Consider the following 22,005-nt stretch of genomic DNA (forward strand, 5'->3'; position numbering starts at 1 on the left):
GTGGCTATTGCTGTTGTCCTCATTTTCAGGTGGAGTCTCTCCTCTGACCCTAGAGGCCATAGTTGTTGCTATCGCCTTTCCCCTGTGAGGCAGTCTTTGCGCTGCCCATAGATATTCTAGCTACTCCGGTTCCATGGCTACTACTGCGTGATCCTTCCCAGGGGGAATTTTTGTGTTCATCCTTCAACTGTGGCTTACATGACGCATGGGCGGGAGACACTACATTTATGGTTTTCTCCTAATCCCCTTCCTCCATGTGGAGTATCGGCCCTGGTATTCCGGCGGTATCTACACAGCATTCCTCCCTCTAGGCATGGTGCCTTCTCGCTAGTTATAGTTGTGATCGTGTCCACATTTCCTTCTTCCACGGGGGCACTTTGCTTATGTTCTGCCATGACACTCTGCGGCTGATGGGTTTGCTCACTTCTGCTGGGCATTAGTACGTTTTCTGTACCTGGTATAACCTACTGATTTCTATGGTGCAGGCTTAGCGCCTTGTTCCCTTTACATGTACCGCATGTGCCTCTACAATCTACTACAGTGACAGCATCAGCGTTTGCTCGTGTGGAGTTTGGGTATGCACAGTTTGCATATGTGAGTTGTCTACATGGCTCCCCTCACCGGGTCGAGCAGTCGTACTGCCCTTGTTGTCACCCCTAAGTGTTGGTTTTCTACTAAGCCGCATCGGCTGCTCCTACTTCTCCCCTACATACTGTTACTGCCTGCTCGGCCGGTGTTCTTAGCCATTGGGTTCTCGTATGCCCCCTTTCTGCTGTGGGGTGCCTGCGTGGGTGGTGTTGGTTCTGTTACCAGTTTTTTTCTGGAACTTTGTGGCGTTCAGGGTTCACAGTCCCTTCCTGGCGCTATATTTGTCCTATCTCTGCTTCCTGTCTGCAGCTTCCGATTAGGTCTGCCAGTTCAGGCAGCCTTCCATGGATTATCAGACGGCTTCTCTCCTCTCTTGTTCTAATGCCTCACTTCCAGGTTCTCTAGCCCTGACTTGTTTGTCATGGTCCCGCTGGAGTGTTCTTCTCTTCTGGTAGTCCGGTATGGTGTGTGGGGCCTTTGCCTTCGGGCATCCCTACTTCTTCCCCCATGGGGGGCAAGTTTTGTCACATCTGCAGTTCTTTGGCCCTTGATATCCAAACACCATTTTCAGTTAGTCTTCTCCTGGATCCAGGCTACGTATTTCTCTCCTGTATCTTCCGCAATCGCTCCGTTGCTTTTGGTGACTGTTGTGTCTTCATTCTTGTCCACTTTGTGGATATACTGTGTGCTCTCCACTTCTTCTGAAGTCTCCTAAGTCGTAACTTATATTCCCTGGGCTGTTCTTTATTCGGCCCAGCCGGAGCCTCTGCGTATTCAGCCGCTCTCTGGCTGGCCTTCCTTGGAATGGGTCTTCCTGTCCCATTTCAGGGTTCCTGGTGTGTCTTTCCCCCGCATTTCTGTGCCGGGCCTTATGACCGGCCTTGGATTCTTTCTGTTCTTGTTCCCTCCCCATGGTACTGCTCTTTAAAGTCCCATGGTCTTCTGTGTCCCCCAATGATACTAGCGAGAAAATAGGATTTTTTGGTGCTTACCTGTAAAATCCTTTTCTCGCTGAGTTCATTGGGGGACACAGCTCCCACCCTGTATTGATGATGACCCATCTCCGGTTTTCTTCCTTTTTATTGGGTCCTATTGGCTTCTCCTGGTTGCTCCTACTGCTTTTGTACAAACTGATTAGCTCAGTGTCCGCAGGAGGAGTATAGCTGAGGGGAGGAGCTAACGCTGTTTTTGCTTAGTGTCGCCTCCTAGTGGCAGCAGCTATACCCATGGTCTTCTGTGTCCTCCAATCAACTCAGTGAGAAAAGGATTTTACAGGTAAGCACAAAAGATCCTATTTCTCTTGGCTTTCAGTATGAATATGATTATGATGAAAATGGAGAGAGAGTGATCCTGGGCAAAGGTACCTATGGAATAGTGTATGCAGGCCGAGATCTCAGCAATCAAGTCCGTATAGCGATCAAGGAGATACCAGAAAGAGACAGTAGGTGAGTCTTGCATTCCAATGGAAATATTCATGTGAATCTGCATGCAAGAAAACCTTACCTTAAGTTGTTATACATAATAACATTTTGCCAATTCCTAGATATTCTCAACCACTTCATGAGGAAATAGCACTTCATAAATATCTTAAGCATCGCAACATAGTTCAGTATCTTGGCTCCATTTCAGAAGATGGATACATCAAGATCTTTATGGAGCAAGTCCCAGGAGGTTTGTTTTATGTATTTGCACTTAGCACTTCAGGGCTGAATAATGTATTATACAGATTCCAATATATTTAAAGGGAACCTGTCACCGGGATTTTGTGTATAGAGCTGAGGACATGGGTTGCTAGATGGCCGCTAGCACATCCGCAATACCCAGTCCCCATAGCTCTGTGTGCTTTTATTGTGTAAAAAAAACAACGATGTTATACATATGCAAATTAACCTGATGTGAGTCCTGTCCCTGACTCATCTCGCATACAGGACTCCTCTCAGGGACAGGACTCATCTCAGGTTAATTTGCATATGTATCAAATCATTTTTTTTACACGATCACAGGTTCCCTTTAAAATGTAAAGTGTAGACTTCAAACTGTTGAAGAATATACAAGACATAGCAGTTAGCTTTTTTTTTTTAAAAGGCTGCTAAGTGAAAGAGCTGGCCATAAAATATTTGTATAAAGTATTTAAAGAGGACCTGTCACATCTCCCGACATGTCTGTTTTAGTAACTAATTGTATTTCCCATGTAATAACAATTCTGGAGGAATCTTTTCTTTTTTTATTATTCCTTCTCAAAGTTGGGGCTCAATGCACACGGTCGTTGTTCGGCCTGCAAACAGCGGGTCCTTAATATGCGGGCACCGGCTGTGTGCGCCCCACATCACGGATGGGGACCCATTCACTTGAATGGGTTCGCAATCCGTAAGGTCGGTGCTTCTGTGGGGTTTCTGTCCGTGCCTCCGCACCGCAAAAAAATAGAAAAATAGAACATGTATTTTTTTTTTTTTTTTTGCGGTGCGTACAGATCACAGACCCATTCAAGTCTAACGGGCCTGGTTCCGTCGTGGCAGCCACACAAATGGTGCCCGTGCATTGGGGATTGCAAATTGCTGCCCCCAGTCTGCAATGAAGCTCCATTTGGGTGTAACTAGTTGGACTGTGTCCCTGCACAGTCTGACAATATTCAGTCAGTGCTGCCAATGTCAGACTGTGCAGAGTAACACCCAGATTTCCCTTTATTTCAGATTGCTGGCAATCTATTAAAAAGCTTCTAGAAACAATAATAGAGTAATAGCACAACATAGAGTTATGTGAAGAGATGTTATAGAATTGTTATTACATATGGAATGCAAGTAATTATTAAAACACGTCAGGAAAGGTAACTGATCCAAACCATTAGTGGAACCTACAGAGAAAAAGTATAATAGAAATACTCACTCCTAGTTTTGGCTTACAAATAACATGTGAAAGTGGTCTAACATCTGTCTTCTAGTTTTGCTAACTGATTCTGCAGTCCCATCCCCTTAGATTTTCAGACTACGCAGTGTTTGTTTGTTGTCTGTTACCATGGAGATATATAGTTCTGTTCAGTAGCTAAAGACACAAAATAATAGGACATTCTAAATCAAGACTATTTCAGTTGTCTCATTTTTTGTAGATGCTTTGGGACAATAAAAATAGGGTGTGATGTTAAGCATTACATGAAATGATTTATCATAGGATATAATACTAATAAATACTATTACACTTAAAGCTGTTATTATTTCACCATTGAAAACGAAGCACTTTATAATGTTGTTTCTGAAATAATAACTACATTACCTTAATGAGCGATTCTTTCTATAAACAGGCAGTCTGTCAGTTCTTTTGCGGTCTAAATGGGGTCCTATGAAGGAACCAACCATTAAATTTTACACTAAACAGATCTTGGAAGGATTGAAGTATCTTCATGAGAATCAAATAGTACACCGAGATATAAAGGTAATTTAAGTGTCTAATACTTTGTGTGGCATATTACAATATTGCATAGTTACTGGACATGAGGCTTTTTTCAAAAATAAAATTGTAGCCATTAACAATATGAAGCAGATATGACTGTCAGGTTAAACCAACAACAGGTATAATTTGTTTAGCCAAACGACACATTATATTTTACTTCCAATAAAAATTGAACTTATGAAGATGGGCTGTGCTAATACATTTTTTTATTGTATATAAAATGTAACACATCTAGGGTAAAACAGAGCTTAGGAAAGACTGAACAATGCTCAATGCCAAGCAGCAGCAGTTAGGATTCTTTAAAATATAATTTGCCCCTATATAAATTGCTTAACCCCCTTCAGGACTGGGCCATTTTTCCAAATTATTTTTTTCTTTTCTTTTTTTATTTTACATAGCCTAATGAGGTCTTATTTTTTTGTGGGACAAGTTGTACTTTCTAATGACACCATTTACGTTTGCATACCATGTAGTGGGAAGTGGGAAAAAATTCCACTTATGGTGAATTGGGGTTTTTGTTTTTACAAGTTTTACAAATACCTGTTACTTTCATTCTCCAGGTCAGTACAATTCCAACAATTCCACATATATATATATATATAATATAGTTTTTCTTGCGTTTCTATACTGGGGAAAAAAAAACATATTAAGACCCCATAACTTTTTTTTGTTTTTGTTTTTATGTACCTTATGTGCGACTTTTTGATCACTTTTTGTTCAATTTTTAGTGGGAGATGAAGCAACCAAAAAAAAAAAAGGCAAATCTGGCATTTTGCCTTTTCTTTTTTCTTTTTTTTCAGTTTTGCTGTATGGAATAAATATTTTTATATTTTCATAGTATGAGCATTTTCACACGTGGCGATGCCCATGATTTCTATTTTTTTCATTGTTTGTATTTTTATTTTGAGGAAAATGGGGTGATTTTACATTTTTATATTTTTTTAATTATTATTTTTTTACATTTTTTAATAGTTCCCCTAGGGAACTTGAACAAGCAGTTATTATTTTACTGCTCTCCTATGGAGCCCTGCCACAGGCAGGCTCTCTCTATGTACTTATGTGCGGCAGCCTCAGATCATTCAGGAGGACCGAGGCTACCGCACACACGATCAGGCTCACCCAATCGTTGCTAGGAGCAGCCACCGGTTTTTGAGCTCACATTTGACCACGGCATCTGAGGGGTTATAAGTGTGCGATCGACATTAGCCCTGGGAGTCTGCTATTTAAAACAGCAGGCACCTGGCTGCTATGGCTCCCACTATGTTAGGCGGTCAGGAAGGAGTTAAATATAGATTGCTAATGGGATTTACACTAAAGGGAACACATGGGTACTTTGGAGAGACTTCAAACCAGATGGAAAGTCCTTTTACAATGACAAACTGAAAAAAGACGCTCATTCAGTTTTCAAAAGCAAAAGATTGCATATAAGTGATTACATTTGGCAAATGAGCTGTCCAGGAACTGTACAAAGTTTTAGTAGCTTTAGCATAGCATGATCCGAGAGAAATTTCAAAAACTGCCTGAGGCATCGGAATGGTGAGTTTCTAGTTTTGAATGTAAACCGACAATGCTGCCGAAAAATGTTAGCTTTTGCCTGTGGATAAACTGATGGTGGGATTGCAATGTTTTAATATGATAGATTCTAATCTGAGTCATTTATCAGTGTCACATACAGTGCCTTCAGACCCTTTCACTTTCTTCAAATTGTATGTTGTGGCCTTGAGCTAAAATGAAAAAAGTTCAAGTTTTTTCCTATTATTCTGCACTCAATACCCCTTAATGACAAAATGAAAGCAAAATGTTTGAAATCTGCTAATTTTATTAAAAGGGAAAAACTAATATACTGTATAAACATAAGTATTCAGACCCTTTACTCAGGACTTAGTTGAAGCACCTTTTGGCCGTGATTACAGCCTCCAGTCTTCTTGGGTATGATGCCACAAGGTTTACACACCTGGATTTGGAGATTTTCTTCCATTCTTCTGTCTGGTTGGATGGGAACCGTTGGACAGCCATTTTCAGGTCTCTTCAGAGATGTTCGATTGCTTTAAAGTCAGGGCTCTGGCTGGACCACTCAAGGACATTCACAGTTGTCCCTAAGCTACTCTTGTGTTGTCATGGTTGTGTGCTTAGGGTCATTGTCTTGTTTGAAGGTGAACCTTAGGCTCAATCTGAGGTACAGAGCACACTGAATCAGGTTTTCATTAGGAATATCTGTACTTTGCTCCATTCAGCTTGCATCAACTTTGACCATTCTCCTTGTCCCAGTCGCTGAAAAACACCCACACAGCATGATGCTGCCACCACCATGCTTCACTGTAGGGATGGAATTGGGCAGGTGATGAGCAGTGCCTGGTTTCCTTTAGGGAGGAAAGGGATGCAAATGAGCTCTTAACAAGCTCTGCCCCTGATGCCACCAGATGTAAGGCAGCTACCCTATAAGTCAATGTTCAGCTCTTTAACTAAGCTTTGAGACATGACTTGGATATTAAATAAGCCAGCACCTCATCTGCAGACAGCTGTTTCGGGGTGATTGCCCCTCATCAGTGCAGAGCAGAGAGTACTGGCTTGACTGGGTAAGAGGCCTGTCAGGGTTAGGGGGGTACTATCTCTCCTTAGGGAGAGAGCACCTTCATCAGCGTGAGGAGACTCATAGGCCATACATGCTGCTCTGGAATTGTGGAAGGAAAGGGATGCAGACATGACACTTAGAATTGAGGCTAAAAAGTTCAATCTTTTTTTCCTCAGACCAGAGAATCTTGTTTCTCACAATCTGAGTCCCTTAGGAAATTTTTTTGCAAACTTTGATGTGACTTTTACTGAGGAGAGACATCGTTCTGGCCTTCTGCAATACAGCTCAGATTGTTGGAGTGCTGCAGTGATGGTTGACCTTCTGGAAGTTTCTCCCATCTACACACAGTATAAATGGAGCTCAGCCTGAGTGACAATTGGGTTCTTGGTCACCTCTCTTACCTCTCTTCTCCCCCTATTACTTAGGGCTCATTCACACGACTGTAAGGCAGCGGTGCCCATGTTTCGGCCATATGTTTGTCTGAATGGGGGCCTTAGTTTGGTGGGGCAGCCAGCTCTAGGAACAGTCCTGGATGTTCCAGTCTTCTGCCATTTAAAGGAAATGTGTCATCAGAAAATGACCTATTGTTTAAATCACGTTCTTATATTTAACTTTTTTGATTTTATTTTTGATTTTCCATGTTTATCTTTATTTAAAAAAACATAAAATCCTGCACTTTTCGCACTGGCCACTAAGCCTAGTAGGTGCAACTCCTTGGTCTAAATTGCTCATTTATAATCATTGGTGGTTGTTAGGTCCTCTACATACCCAAGATACCCCACCAGTGGAGTCTTTGGTAAAATAACTCCATAGCTGTTTTCTATTTGTCTATACACTGCACACCAGAAACGCTCCAGTTCTGTGCAGGACCAAAACATATGAGCCAAGTCTGCACACCTAGGACAGTTAGAGTCCGCACGTAGACCCATCTTAAACAGGAGTCGTGACGTCTTGTATACCCTATGAATAAGGAATAATTGCGATCGCCTATGTGCCACACTCATAGATATCGCGGGTACTGCCCCCAAAACTTCCTAATGCTTTCTAAATGCTGTTAAGAACAGCTCAGGCAAGATGGCTTCTCCCATAATCCCGTTCAGGAAATGGAATAAAACAACGTACAGTTAGAAAATAAAACCGATTAGAAAAAAAGGAGATGTGTTGCAATCTGGTCTTAACTGACTGATAACATTTTTGGTGACACATTTCCTTTAAAGGGCATCTGTCAGCAAATTTGTATCTATGAAACTCGCTGACCTTGTTGCGTTTGTACTTGGCAGCTGAAGTCATCTGTGTTGGTCCCAAGTGGAAAGGGTGCGGCAGTTGCAGAGAGAGCAGAGTCTCTAGGTGTAACAGCAATGCCCCAGTTGCTCATAGATTCTCATTTGCATATATTAAAGGGAACCTGTCACCTCCAAAACCCATTTGAAGCCGCCAGCAGTACATGAGAGTAGCCAGCAGCGTGTTTCTGACGATAATTTTCTTCCTGAAGGCAGATGCAGCTAAAGCTCAGAAAACGTTCTTTTATCCCTCGCCGGCGCGCTTCTCCAGACTTGCTTGAAGTCAAGGGGGCAGCGGCCTCCTTGCTTCAAGTCAAGATAACTGCCGCTTCGCTTTGACTGACAGCCGGCAGTTCGGCTGCCTTTGCCGAACTCTCTGCATAAGCACTGTCAGTCACAGCGAAGGAGCAGGGAAGGAGGCGCGGTTATCTTGACTTGAAGCAAGGAGGCCGCTGCCCACTTGACTTCAAGCAAGTCTAGAGAAGTGCGCCGGCAGGGGATAAAGGAAAGTTTTCAGAGCTTTAGCTGCATCTGCCTTCAGGAAGAAAATTATTGTCGGAAACACGCTGCTGGCTACTCTCAGGTACTGCTGGCGGCTTGGGATGGTTTTTGGAGGTGACAGGTTCCCTTCAAAACATCATTTTTCTCAGCAATGCAGGCACATATGAAAATGAGATCAAAACAGATGCCTTCAGCTGCCAAGCGCGCACACAACAGTTTCATAGGTACAAGTTTGCTGACAGATGCCCTTTAAGAATTATGGAGGCCACTGTGCTCTTGAGAACTTTCAGTGCAGCAGAAATTTATCCTCTCCAAGCCTCCTCATGACTGATATCAGTTGTCAGCTGTGAGACCTTAAATAGACAGGGCTGTGTCTTTCCGAATCATGTCCAATCAACTGAATTTACCATAGGTGGACTCCAGTCATGGTGTCGAAACATCTCAAAGATGATGAAGAGAAATGGGAGGCCCCCAGGGATACATTTCAGGTGTTCTAGCAAAGGGTCTGAATATTTTATTTAGTTTTTTTCAGTTTGTCACTATGGGGTATGGAGTACAGATGATGGGGAAAACTTTTATTTTAACACAAGGCTACAACATAACAATGTGAAAAAAGTGAAAGGATCTGAAGACTTTCTGAATGCAGTGTAACCCACATGTAAGCGATAACTACCATGAGCATAAGCTTTATAGAAAACCTGCTGAATTCCACTCATTGTTTGCATACACTTAATACAGTAGTTGTGACTTGCCCAGGCTAGAACAGCACAGTAAAAGTGATCTATTTGCTCACCTCTGTCATGATGTATATTTGGAAGCACTGATTTAGGCCTCTTGCACACGAAGTTTCAGTTTACGTTCCGTTTTTTGCGTTCCGTAAACTGAACTATTCATTTTAATGGATCCGCAAAAAAAAAACAGAAGGTACTCCGTATGCCTTCCGTTTCCGTTTTTCCGTTCAAAGATAGAACATGTCCTATTATTGTCCGCATAACGGACAAGGATAGTACTGTTCTATTAGGGGCAAGTTGTTCCATTCCGCAAAATATGGGATGCACACGGACGCCATCCGTACTTTTTGCAGATCCATTTTTTGCGGACCACAAAATACTGAAAAAGCCATACGGTCATGTGCAAGAGGCTTTATTGTAGTGAAACTTACTTAATGCTACTTCCAGGGGCTTGAAATTTACAGACTTGTAGGGTGGGTCCGTGCACAAAGCTAGCGTTTTCAGTGGAGCACTCTGGATGGGGGTTATTACCTAGAAAAAGTTGTTTTAATCTGCTTCTAATGAAAATAGATTCAAGTTACTGATAGTGTTTTATTAAGAAAGGTGTCCTGTACACAAAGCAAAAAACATATTATTTTCTTCTTCCCTGCTTGCCAAGTGCACTTCATTGTGAGCAGCGCCAAATTCTTGATTTCTCTTAAGGCTACTTTCACACTGGCATTTTGAATTCCATTTGTGAGATCCGTTTCAGGGATCTCAAACGGTTCCAAACGGATCAGTTCAGCCCCAATGCATTCTGAATGGATAAGGATCCGTTCAGAATGCATCAGTTTGGCTCCGATCCGCCTCCATTCTGCTCTGGATGCGAACACCAAAACGCTGCTTGGCGATGCGGAGCCAAACGGATCCGTCCTGACTTACAATGTAAGTCAATGGGGACGGATCCGTTTTCACTGACACAATATGGTGCAGTTGAAAATGGATCCGTCTCCCATTGACTGACTTTCAATGTAAGTCAGGACGGATCCGTTTTGACTTAGACTTTTTTTTAAAAGAATAATGCAAACTGATCCGTTCTGAACGGATACAAGCGTTTGCATTATAGGTGCGGATCCGTCTGTGCAGATACCAGACGGATCCGCACCTAACGCAGGTGTGAAAGTAGCCTAAGTCAAGTTAGGAATAAGCAACAATATGATCATTGAAAAACTGAGGGAAAATCTGGTAACTTTAAAAGGCCTGCTCCTTTTTATCCATTTAAATGCTTTTTCTAAGGTTTTGACTACTCCACAGGCAGAGTGCCTCTTTAGTTTACGGACGCCATTTGTGCACTAGTCCTGGTCATTAAGAGGCCAGTCAGATTTATTTTTTATTTGATGTCGCTAAATAAACACTATGGGTGTCATTTACTAACCAGAAATATGCATATTTCTGGTGCAGAGGTGCTTTGCGCCGCAATCTACAACTTTTTCCCACTCGTGCCAGGTCTAAAAAAGTGGATGTGGCATGGGTGGGGAAGGGGACGGACTGGCAGGCCCGTCTCATTCGTCATTTTCTACGCCTGGTTTAGGGAATGCCGGGAATCGGCCGGACAAAAAACGATGCGTGATTCTCAGCATATTTTCCGAGTAGCAGCTGGCGGCAGTATCCAGTAATGGCGGATCCAGGAGGCAGTCACAGGTGTTTAAACTAGCGTTAGAGTAATAATCAAAAATTATTAAATAAAGCTACATCTGAGGTGGCTGTCTCTAAATATACAGACGACCGCATCAAGATCTCCCACGTAGAAGAGACAGTCCAGAATCCTTTACTAGAGTTGAAGCGGTCTCCGAGAGCACCACAATAGTGCAATATATAATTAATAAAAATATATATATATATATATATATATATATATATGGCTGCCACCCCTTTAATTATCGTGTAACAGTTATGTAACCAGTGTCTTTTATTTAGGGTGACAACGTTCTGGTCAACACATACAGTGGAGTGGTAAAAATATCAGATTTTGGGACATCGAAGCGACTTGCTGGAGTAAATCCATGCACCGAGACATTTGCGGGTAATATGCTGGTTATGTTGTTTTCTTGGTTGCAGAGATCAGTGTTGATTGCTGTTCGGTCAGCAGCATCAGCTATTTGCTGTCATTGCCTAATATCCTTTCTATACTGTTTTCTTTGAAGTCTTGTGTCTTTTCATATTTCTCCATTATACTGTATAAAAGTGCATGCTTGAGAGCCCTAGATTGGGGCCCCTGCTTTAGAGTATGACTGCATGGCATGAACATGTACATCGGAATAGCCTGTTCCTTATATGTAATGACTGCAGCAAGCTATAAATCTAAACTAGCAGCTGTCTGTATGTGACTAGATTAACCCCTTGTGGTCTAGCACTGTAATGGTATGACAAGAATAGGGATGAGCGAATCGACTTCGGATGAAACATCCAAAGTCGATTAGCATAAAACTTTGTTCCAATACTGTACGGAGCAGGAGCTCTGTACAGTATTAGAATGTATTGGCTCCGATGAGCCGAAGTTATTGCTTCGCGAAGTCTCGCGATACTTCGGGTGAAAACTTCACTGCTCCGTACAGTATTGGGACGAAGTTTTATGCGAATCGACTTCGGATGTTTCATTCGAAGTCTATTCGCTCGTCCCTAGACAAGAACATAAGGTCCAACACCTTGCACCACTCTTTTGTTATAGATTCACTTTGGTATGAAGCGTAAGGCCTCTTTCAGACGAGCGTGTACTCTGCTCGTTTCACAGGATTGCACCGCATTATAATAATTTATATTGCTGCATGTCTGTGCATGACATTGCTTCTACTGATAGCATTATGTTCACTAGATGCAAGGTCATGAAGAGAGACACAGTATTATAAATCACTTTAATGCCATGTGATCCTATGAAACGAGCAGTGTCCATAACGGGAAATCGCACTCCCACACAGGACACACTCGTCTGAAACAGGCCTAAGGCCACTTTCACACAGTCAGTGTTTGATTTCAGTGATTATGAGCCAAAACCAGTAGTCGTACCTACTCAGAGATGAGGTATAATGGAAAGATTTGCACCTCTTCTGTGTTTTTGACCTGCACCTGGTTTTGACCCAGTCACTAATGGAAATCACTGATCAAACACTAAGGCCCCTTGCAGACGAGCGTTCCTCCAGCAGCGAGTCCGAGTCCGCATCGCAGCACCCGGCCTGACCTCCCAGCGCTGCATTATGTTGATTATATGATTTATGGTGCTATGCAACCCTTACAGTTCTGGAATGTATTGGATAACACTGACATAATGCTTCCAGTGTTTTCCAATACATTCCAGAACTGTAAGGGTTGCATAGCACCATAAATCATATAATCAACATAATGCAGCGCTGGGAGGTCAGGCCGGGAGCTGCGTTGCGGACTCGCTGCGGGAGGAACGCTCGTCTGCAAGGGGCCTAATAAATTACATTCATTACGAAATTGAGTTACATTAAGGCAATTTCACTCTGCTGTGTGTTTTCCCTTTGCCAGAAGAAAACTTACCATAAACGCAGGTCTGTTGTCACAAAAATCCCATGCATTTTTTTGTGTGTTTTTTGCTGCACAAATAACGCAGCACAGCCACAACTTGTGGTAGCACCCTTATCAATTGCGCTGTTTTTGGTTTCTTGTGCTGCGCCAAATTTATGAGATTGCGCATGGGTTTTATCATTTCTGCATACGTCTAATGTAGTCTGGCTTTTATAAAGTGATTATACACCAGGGGGTTGCATGAGGTACTTCACGACTGGCTGCAACATTTTATGAGTGTCACACATCATAAATGCACCTTAAAAGTTATCTATTTTCTGCCCAGCTTCTTTAGGATGCCTAAAGTTGCAAAATGTTGCGCAAATTGTCGCTTACACGAAAACATGAGACAATTCAACGCCACAAAACTGGCATTAAGAACCTTCATAATCGTCCCCCTAATTGTTTGAAAATAACCTAAGGCTTAACACATAACAATTTGTAAATATTATTTTTGATCCAGTTGATCAATTGTTTTTATTTATTTTTTGCATCTGAAAATTTGTTTTCAATTTGAACCCAATCTTCTAAACCTGGAAGTCATTTATATGCAGAGATTATCTTCTCTCAAGTGTATTCTTGTTAGGAACAATTACCTTCAAGAACTTCTTTTTCCCAGTACAGATTTTATGAATCTCCCATGGTGCCCCCTAGTGTTCAGCATACAACATTCTTTTCATCGGTTATTGTAGATAACAATGGTGGTCATTTACAGTGACCGTCTTTTTACGCTGTATGAATAATACATTCGGAGCACTCCCGGAGAACTTGCGATTTAAAGTGTTAAATTTATTGTGAATGCACAACATCCATAGATATGATTCAGAATTGGCACATAAATTGCTTTGTAGGATACACAGATTCACATGGACAGCGGACATTTCGGTCCCTGTCTTCTGCAAGCACTCTACGCTCCAATAAGATTGCGGACCCCAAATCTTCTACGTATTTTTACGCTGGTCTTTGTTTACCCCCTCCCCCTACACTGCCAGAGGATTTGCCTAATTTATGATGAGGCGCGCCTCGGTTAGTCTGTGCGTTGGGAGTAAAAACTACTCCAGCCCCTCACTGGGGAACTACTCGATCCCCACCACTCCCGTTAAAAGGGGTCTTACAACTATTTTTACACCAAAAACTGACATAAAGTGTAAGTAAATGACCCCACTAAGCTTACTTCAAAAGCAAATGAAAAAATCTTGCACCATTAATATCTGTATATCTGAGTTTAACTTTAATAATCTTGGTTATTTTTACATTTCGTGTGTGTGGTGTACATTTGCTTTAAACCATCGGATAAAACCGCCCTATGATGTCCTGTTGTAATAATACATTGTCATCTATAAAAGCAGTAAACAGTTTATGTGAGATGACAGCCATGAGAACAGATCTCTGACCTTTTAACATGGAATTGGATTGCTCCACGGTTATATTTAGCTGATGAGTTCCTAGGACAGTAACTCGCAGTGTGAGGGAAGGCCGAAGCATTACAGGTATTCATGGGGACACCATAGCCTCATTCCACCATCAATGGCTATGGAGGTCAGGAAATAAAAAGTTTGCGATCAGACTGTGTTTAATATTGATGGGAAAATCCAATATGTATTTTTCAGAAAAACATATAGCAGAAAACTGAGGTTAACCGATTTCTGCCGCAAATTTGCACGCGGATTCTCACAAAGTTGAGCCCCATTGTAGTTAAAGGGTGGTAATCTGTGGCTCTTCCGTGCTAAATCTGCACAAATAATGAGCATGCTGCCGATACAGCACTGATTTTAGTCTTTCTTGCATGTTAATGCAGTGTAATGTCTAAATCCCCATCAGATACTGGACGTGTTTAGATCGCCTTATGGACTTCACCGTCTTGTCTTCTACATCATGTGTCGGTGATTTGTTTGACTTCAGGTGGAAATGCTGTTTAACCTTAATCAGTGACATTATATCTCTACGATTACACACAATGTGCCACAAGGTCCTTTTACACTGCCCGATATTCAGACAGATTATCGCTAACGAACGTTGGTACAAACAGAATAAGTTGCAAGCGACTGTCGGCCTGTTTAAAGGTGCCGCTGATCGTTGGTGAGGTCACTTAAATCGTTGTTTGCTGGCAGCCGATCATGGTGTCTAAACAGCCTCTGCAAACAATAATACTGTATAGGGATGAGCATTGCCGATCATTCCGCCCCACACTGTGGAGGAGATCGCTGCTTGGAAATGCAGTGGTCTCCTCTGCTGATGAGCAAGAGATTGTCAGGAAGGAACACCTCATTCCTGACCATTGTCTGCTCCATCAAGCCATGTAAAGGACCCCTAACAAGGCCGGCACAGTTCATCTTTGCAGATTTGCTGTGAATGATTAAACACATTGCAGAATGCCCGGGGCAGTCCGTCATATGAGCCATAGTAACTTTTTTGTCAACTATGTTTCATTTTAGTTTATGGTTTCCTTTCACACTTTTTTTGTGGAATTTCCTACAGTAAGCACACAATGTACATTTGGGTCGTGAATATTAAGTGAACTGTGACCATAAAGCGTATCATCACCTGTAATTTGTCTGAACTTCTGACTGCATGTCAGAAGTTACTGCTTCAGTTACGTCTAAGTGACGTCTGGGGAACGTATTTCTTCCTGTAGACTGCTTGGTGACTTGGACTGGATCCTTAATCTTATTAATGGCTTTAATCCGAAGCTTTCCAACTAGATTTGTGCCCATGAAATGCTTGTAGCTTTGTAAGTGTGAACAAGACTCAGCAACATGACCCCAGTAGACCTGCTGCAACTGGAAAAGTGCTTGCCAGTGGTTTTATAAGGTTTTAATTACTGTACCTGAATATAGTAAACTTTATGTTTTTATTTTCAAATTGATATAATTAGGCACATTACAGTACATGGCTCCAGAGATTATTGATAAAGGACCCAGAGGATATGGTGCCCCTGCTGATATCTGGTCTCTTGGATGTACCATTATTGAAATGGCAACAGGAAGGCCTCCATTTCATGAGCTGGGAGAACCCCAAGCGGCCATGTTTAAGGTACATTTTATATGTCCGGATTTGCTTCTCAGAACCAGTAAGGCCCTAATCACACCAGCATTTTCCCCATTCCATTGGGGATCCATTAAGGTAGCCAGCCCGCCAGCAGGGGGCGCATTATAGTGTGCAGGGGGTGAGTAGGTGAGAGGAGGTGCTGGTTACTTCTGAGAGGGGTGGGCTGCATTGAGAGGAGGAGTGCTAGGGGATTGTATCTGACTACTGAGAGGGGGATTTGGGTCTGTGACCACTGAGAGAGGGTTGACACAGTGGACCACAGCTATGTCTAGTGGGAGGAGAGCCTATGTGACTACTATGGAAGTTAGGGGGTAGCTTATTTTTGGCTTCTAGATGGGAGAGTGCTTGAAATAATTTTTAGGGTACATGATCATTTCTTATGGTTTTTCTGAGATGGCATACCGCATCGTAAACCTTGTCAATAAGTATTAAACACGTCTTCTGTTTTCCTTGTTTTACAGGTGGGGATGTTTAAAATCCACCCAGAAATTCCAGATTCCTTGTCTGCGGAGGCCCGAGCTTTTATATTGTTGTGTTTTGAGCCTGATCCAGTAAAGCGTGCAACAGTGGCAGATCTGCTGAGAGATTTCTTTATGAAGCAAGCAAATAAAGGAAAGAAAAGTAAAATAGCATTTAAGCCCTCAGGTAAACTTCCGTTAATATAAAATACACGGAGATGCAGTATATTACTTATGTAACCTGCTTTCACACTTTCACACTAGCGGTTTTCTTTTCCGGCACTGAGTTCCGTCAAAAGGGCTCAATGCGGGAAAATAACAGATCAGTTATATCCCCATGCATTCTGAATGGAGAGTAATCCGTTCAGGATATCTTCAGTTCAGTCATTTTGACTGATCAGGCAAAAGCTAAAACCGCAGCATGCTACGTTTTTTTTTCTCCGGCCAAAAAAAGGAAGATTTGCCTGAATGCTTTTTTTCAAAAGGAATGTATTAGTGTCGGATCCGGCATTCAAAATACCGGAATGCCGGACCCGTTCTTCTGGTCTGCGCATGCGCAGACCGAAACAAAGGTTAAAAAATAAATAAATGCCGGATCCGTTTTGCCAAATGACACCGGAAAAACGGATCCGGCATTTCAATGCATTTTTCGGACTGATCAGGCATTTTTCTGACTGATCAGGATCCTGATCAGTCTTACAAATGCCATCAGTTGGCATACGTTTTGCTGGATCCGGCAGGCAGTTCCGGTGACGGAACTGCTTGCCGGATCACTCTGCTGCAAGTGTGAAAGTAGCCTTAGATTAGGATTGGGATACAGATTTTGTGCACAGTGAAAGTGTGAGCACTAGTTATGATCAGTGTTATTAGCCTTTTTTGCAATAGATGTTTGACACAGGATGCTCAAGATTCCTTTTTTTTTTTTTTTGCAGCAGATAACATTGTGATCTATGCAGACCAAAGTAGCTGCTGTCAATAAGATGATGATGTCGATAACATGATTGTTCTAGCTAATAATAGAGATTTAAGTGTTATGTGTAACTAATATGATAAAGATGTACTGTATCAGGGAAAGGGGGCTGAATCTGGCCAAACTAGTTTATCATGTATTTGTGCCCCTGTAATTAACCTGACATAGTATTCATTTTTATAAAGACTTTCAAAGCCTTTTCCTTCAGAAACAGATGTAAGGTGCTTGAACCAGAGCTATGTTCTCAGTAAGGCTTAGCCGAGATGTGGTAAATCGCATATAATTAAATAGTTGAAATTACTGAGATGAAACTGAACTCTTTTGAACATACTTTTTCATAGTACAGAGAAGGACAGATTTACTACTTTAAAAAAGTGCAATAGCCATATCACAGGCTTAGAGAAAATTAACCTACCCACATTTACCGTATCTATGTATTTTAATACCCACTATACAATAATGTTGTTGTTTTTTTGATGATCAGTATGATTCTACAACAAAGTGAAAACATTTGCAAATATATTTGGGCAGCCTCTTTTCGCACAATCATCCCCACCCACCTCTTGCTACAAATGACAGGAAACTATTCTCCTGCCTCAAAAGAACACTAAACATAGAAAATGCATGTAAAAATCCCAGCAATTCCTCCATTACTCTCTTGCTCTTCTTTCTGTGTCCCAGGAAATCATCCATGTTCTCCATTCTCCCTCTCACTATCCTGTCTATGGCAATAAGGGCCCTTGCACACGACCGTATGCCTCAGAGACATACGGGCCATATGTCCCAGAGCGGCATTGATCGTGCGCACTGGAGCACACAGCATCATAGGTTAAAATTATGCTGTGCAGAGGGGCGTGGCTTGCTCATGGCGGAGTAGGACGCATGGAAGTGTAGCTCTCCCGCCATCTCCACATTTCTCGCTATTTTGCCGTGCTTACCTGCCTGACAGAGGTTTGAATGGGGCGCAGAACTATCAAGGGTCCACAGGAGTCCGCTCATCAGTCAGAGGGCTCCGTTATCCATAAGTTTTTCGGGACACAGTCGACTGCTGCGGGACCGTCTGAGACACCTAAGATGGCGACCAGGAAGAGTCTCCCCGCTGCAGACGGAACCACGAGCCCGCTTTCCTCCGACAAGGAGGCCAGGAGTCCTGCATCCAGTGTCCCGGACGGGGACTGGGACCTCCGCTCTTACCTACAAGCGCTGCCCACTAAGGAAGATCTGGTGCAGTCGGTCCAAAGCGGGAGCGGACTTACCGCTCTGAAATGGAGACCCTCAAGGGGGAGATTAAGCATCTGGGCGCCAGGATAGAAGCCTCTGAGAAGACACAGGAGGCCTTCCAAGACCAGTTGGAAGACCAGCATATGGTTCTATCAGCCCACTCTCAACAGATCACACACCTGCTATCCCATATGGATAACCTCGAGAATCGCCATCGCAGGAATAATCTGCGGATCCGGGGGGTGGCAGAGTCTGTCCCCATATCTGAGTGGGAGGCGACGATCCAAACCTTCTTTGGCTCTCTGCTAGGGGACTCTGTGTCGCTACCGGTGGAACTGGACCGTATTCATAGAGCCTTGGGTCCCAAATCTAATGATGCTTCCAGACCGAGGGACATAGTATGCAGAGTGCACTTCTTCAAGATTAAAGAGGATATCCTCTGAGCGGCCAGACAGGCGGACATTTTAGAGCTAGGGGGGTCCGTTATTCAGATACTGCCGGATCTCTCCAGACGCACTCTACAGCTTCGGAGGGCGATTAGGCCCTTACTGGGGATATCCGTTTCAGCTGCATGCCAGGAAAGAAGGCAGATCGACGGTGTTTAGAGAACCAGAGGACCTTTCCAAGTTCTTAGAGGCTTTTTCGCTTCCCCCAATCTCTTTGCCGGAGTGGCCAGCAGTTCCGAGGCCTGCGCCATTGCCTCAGAGGGAGCGGTGGTCCGAGATCTCCCCTAGGGCCTCCAAACAGAGGAAGACGCCATGACTGTGGGCCTGCTGGTTTTAGGGGCGCATTAGCGGCGCAATTGCTAGTTACCCGGCCGTCCGGGAGAAAGTCGAGTGATACCTCCTTCTATAGAAGGGGGTATCAGTTGGCAGGTTGCCTTGTTATGTTCTCATGCGAAGAATTGCTCTGTCAGGGGGCTCATGGGAACCAAAAGTTATGTCTATATGTGGTACTTTTCCCTATGTTACATAAAGTAGAGGGGCCAGGGGGCACTAAAGGGTTGACAACTGTGTGTCAGCAGTAGGTTGCCTACCTATATTCTTGCTACTCAAATAGCGTAATGTTTATTTGTATGTTTATCCATTATATTTCATCTAGAGATGGTGGGGGGAGCCCTTTTTCGCCAAATGGGGCTTCCTCTTTTCCCTCTATTCTTTGGGCAGTGGATGGGCACTCTAGTCCACCGCCTGGTGTTAAGTATTTGTTCTAATATTGCCTTGTATTCCGAGGGTTTATATTTATTACTTGTTAGTGTTGTGTCTTCCCCGGTGAGTCTTGTCTTCCCTTGTGTGTTGTTCCTACCCTACAATGTGTGGTATCCATGCTCATATGTGAATATTATTCTACAGCTCTATGGCTTCTATTAAGTTTTGCTCTTACAATGTTAATGGCCTGAATGAACCGGTTAAGAGGAACCAGATTTTATATAGCCTCCACAAACAGAGAGTGGGAATCGCCTTTTTGCAAGAGACCCATTTTAAGACAGGCCATGTCCCCACATGTAGAAATAGATATTTCTCCACGTGGGCTCACAGTACGTATGCTGATTCTAAGTCCAGGGGGGTTGCCATAGCCATTCACAAGTATGTCCCGTGCACCATTCTGAACTCTATCCAGGACGGCCGAGGCCGTTATGTGTTTCTGAAAGTGAATATTGCCTCTAGATTGTTGGTTCTTGCTAACATTTACTGTCCCAATACAGGTCAGACGGGTTTTGCAGATGCAGCATTTGTGGCGTTAGAGGACTTTGCGGACGGCCTGGGGAGCAGGGACATTAATCTCCCTCTGGACGCTAAATTGGATACGTCCTCAGGTAGGTCCTCTATCTCTTCAGGGGGGGCCCGGGGCTTTCAGAGACACCTACACTCGCTCCGTTTGGTGGATGTATGGCGGGTTCTCCACCCTACGGTGAAGGACTTCAAGTTCTTCTCTCTGTCTCATAACTCGTACCACCCCCTGGACTATGTATTCATTTCACACGACCTGTTGGACCTACTCCCTGGAGCCGGGATAGAACCTGTTCTTTTCTCTGACCACTCGCTGACGTGGGTTGCTTTGGGTTTGGGGGATCCCACCCGTACAAAGGGCTCTTGGAAATTAAATGATAATGTGTTGAGGGATAGTGTATGCATGGCTGACATTAAAACGGCTATCTCGGATTTTGTGGAGGTTCACAAATCAGACCCCTCTAGTCCTACCATTAAATGGGAGGCTCTTAAATGTGTGATTAGGGGCCGATTGATCTCACACGCATCTAGGTTAAAGAAAATGCGCTCCACGCAGATTGAGCTGTTACAAAAATTGGTTACGTTAGAAGGGCGCCATAAAAACAGCCTTGACCTGAAGGTATATCAGGAACTGTGCGATGCCAGGTCCGCTTTGCGGAAGCTCATTGACCAGAAATATCTAGTGGCCAGGGATGAGCTTAAACAGTTATTTTATAGACTGGGGGACAAAAGTGGCAGGCTCCTAGCGAGGACGCTACGACCGCGGATGGCCTCGGGTTATATCCAATCCATTAACTGCAGAGTAGGTGGGAAGGTACATGCTACCGGGGACATACTGAAGGAATTCCAGGCCTACTATGAGAATCTATGTAATCTGATCAGGAAATACGCGGACTTGGCTCCAGAACTTAAAGCTCAGAAGATTAGACAGTACTTATTAAAGGGGCCAAAACTGTCGGCTGAGGTTAGGGAAGACCTAGAGGGGGAAGTGTCTGAACAGGAGATTTATTCCATGATATACGCAGATCAAGTGGGGTTTGTTCCTGGTCGTGAATCGAGAGACAATACTATTAGATCCTTGGCACATATTGCTAGGGCTACGTCCATGAACTCGCCTTTATGCCTTTTCTCAGTCGACGCGGAAAAGGCTTTTGACCGCGTCGACTGGGATTTCTTGAGCGAGGCCCTGAGGGCATTCGGCCTAGGTCCTAACATGGTGTTAAGAATAATGGCTTTATATCATAAGCCAAGGGCCCAGGTGAGGGTAAACGGGGCTTTGTCATCTCCATTTGAGATCCATAATGGGACACGGCAGGGATGTCCCCTGTCCCCGCTGTTGTATATACTGGTCATGGAGTTTCTGGCAAGGGCACTTAGGGCTAATGCGTCCATACGGGGCCTCTGTTTTGGTTCCCTAGAATCTAAAATTGCTATTTATGCAGATAATCTATTAATCTATTGCTCCGACCTGATTGTCAGTTTACCGAACATTGTAAAAGAGTTCTCTTCATTTGGGGATTTAAGTAACTTTAAGGTGAACTTCCACAAGTCCGAGATCTTGAATGTCACGGTCCCGCACAATATCGTACAATCCTTGAGACAGGCCTTTCTGTTTCAATGGAAAACGGACAGCAGATCTTATTTGGGGGTGTCTATCCCTTCCCGACTTAAGGACCTATACCAGTTGAACTTTGTCCCATTGCTTTCAGAGATTAGGAGAGATCTGTCTGCTTGGAGGCAGCTACCATTGTCGTGGTTTGGAAGGATACACGCGCTGAAAATGAATGTTCTACCCAGGATTCTGTACCTACTTAGGACCATTCCCATCCCAATGCCGTGTGTTTTTTCAAAACCATGCGTAGTTTCTGGATTTTATCTGGGCGGGTTCTTCTCTTAGA

At 43.4% G+C, this 22,005-nt stretch overlaps 1 protein-coding gene across 2 annotated transcripts in view; it reads left to right on the top strand.

Moving 5' to 3' along the window:
* Positions 1–22,005, top strand: part of MAP3K15 (mitogen-activated protein kinase kinase kinase 15) — a 177,641-nt gene that overhangs the window by 142,890 nt on the left and 12,746 nt on the right. For both annotated transcript variants that reach the window (XM_040423677.1, XM_040423678.1), the window contains 6 exons: positions 1,900–2,033; positions 2,132–2,259; positions 3,884–4,014; positions 11,073–11,178; positions 15,556–15,713; positions 16,190–16,373. In XM_040423677.1, coding sequence (XP_040279611.1) covers positions 1,900–2,033; positions 2,132–2,259; positions 3,884–4,014; positions 11,073–11,178; positions 15,556–15,713; positions 16,190–16,373 — 841 coding nt within the window. The remainder of the gene's footprint in view (positions 1–1,899; positions 2,034–2,131; positions 2,260–3,883; positions 4,015–11,072; positions 11,179–15,555; positions 15,714–16,189; positions 16,374–22,005) is intronic.

This window comes from Bufo bufo, chromosome 3 (assembly GCF_905171765.1).
Source record: "Bufo bufo chromosome 3, aBufBuf1.1, whole genome shotgun sequence".
NCBI lineage: Eukaryota > Metazoa > Chordata > Amphibia > Anura > Bufonidae > Bufo > Bufo bufo.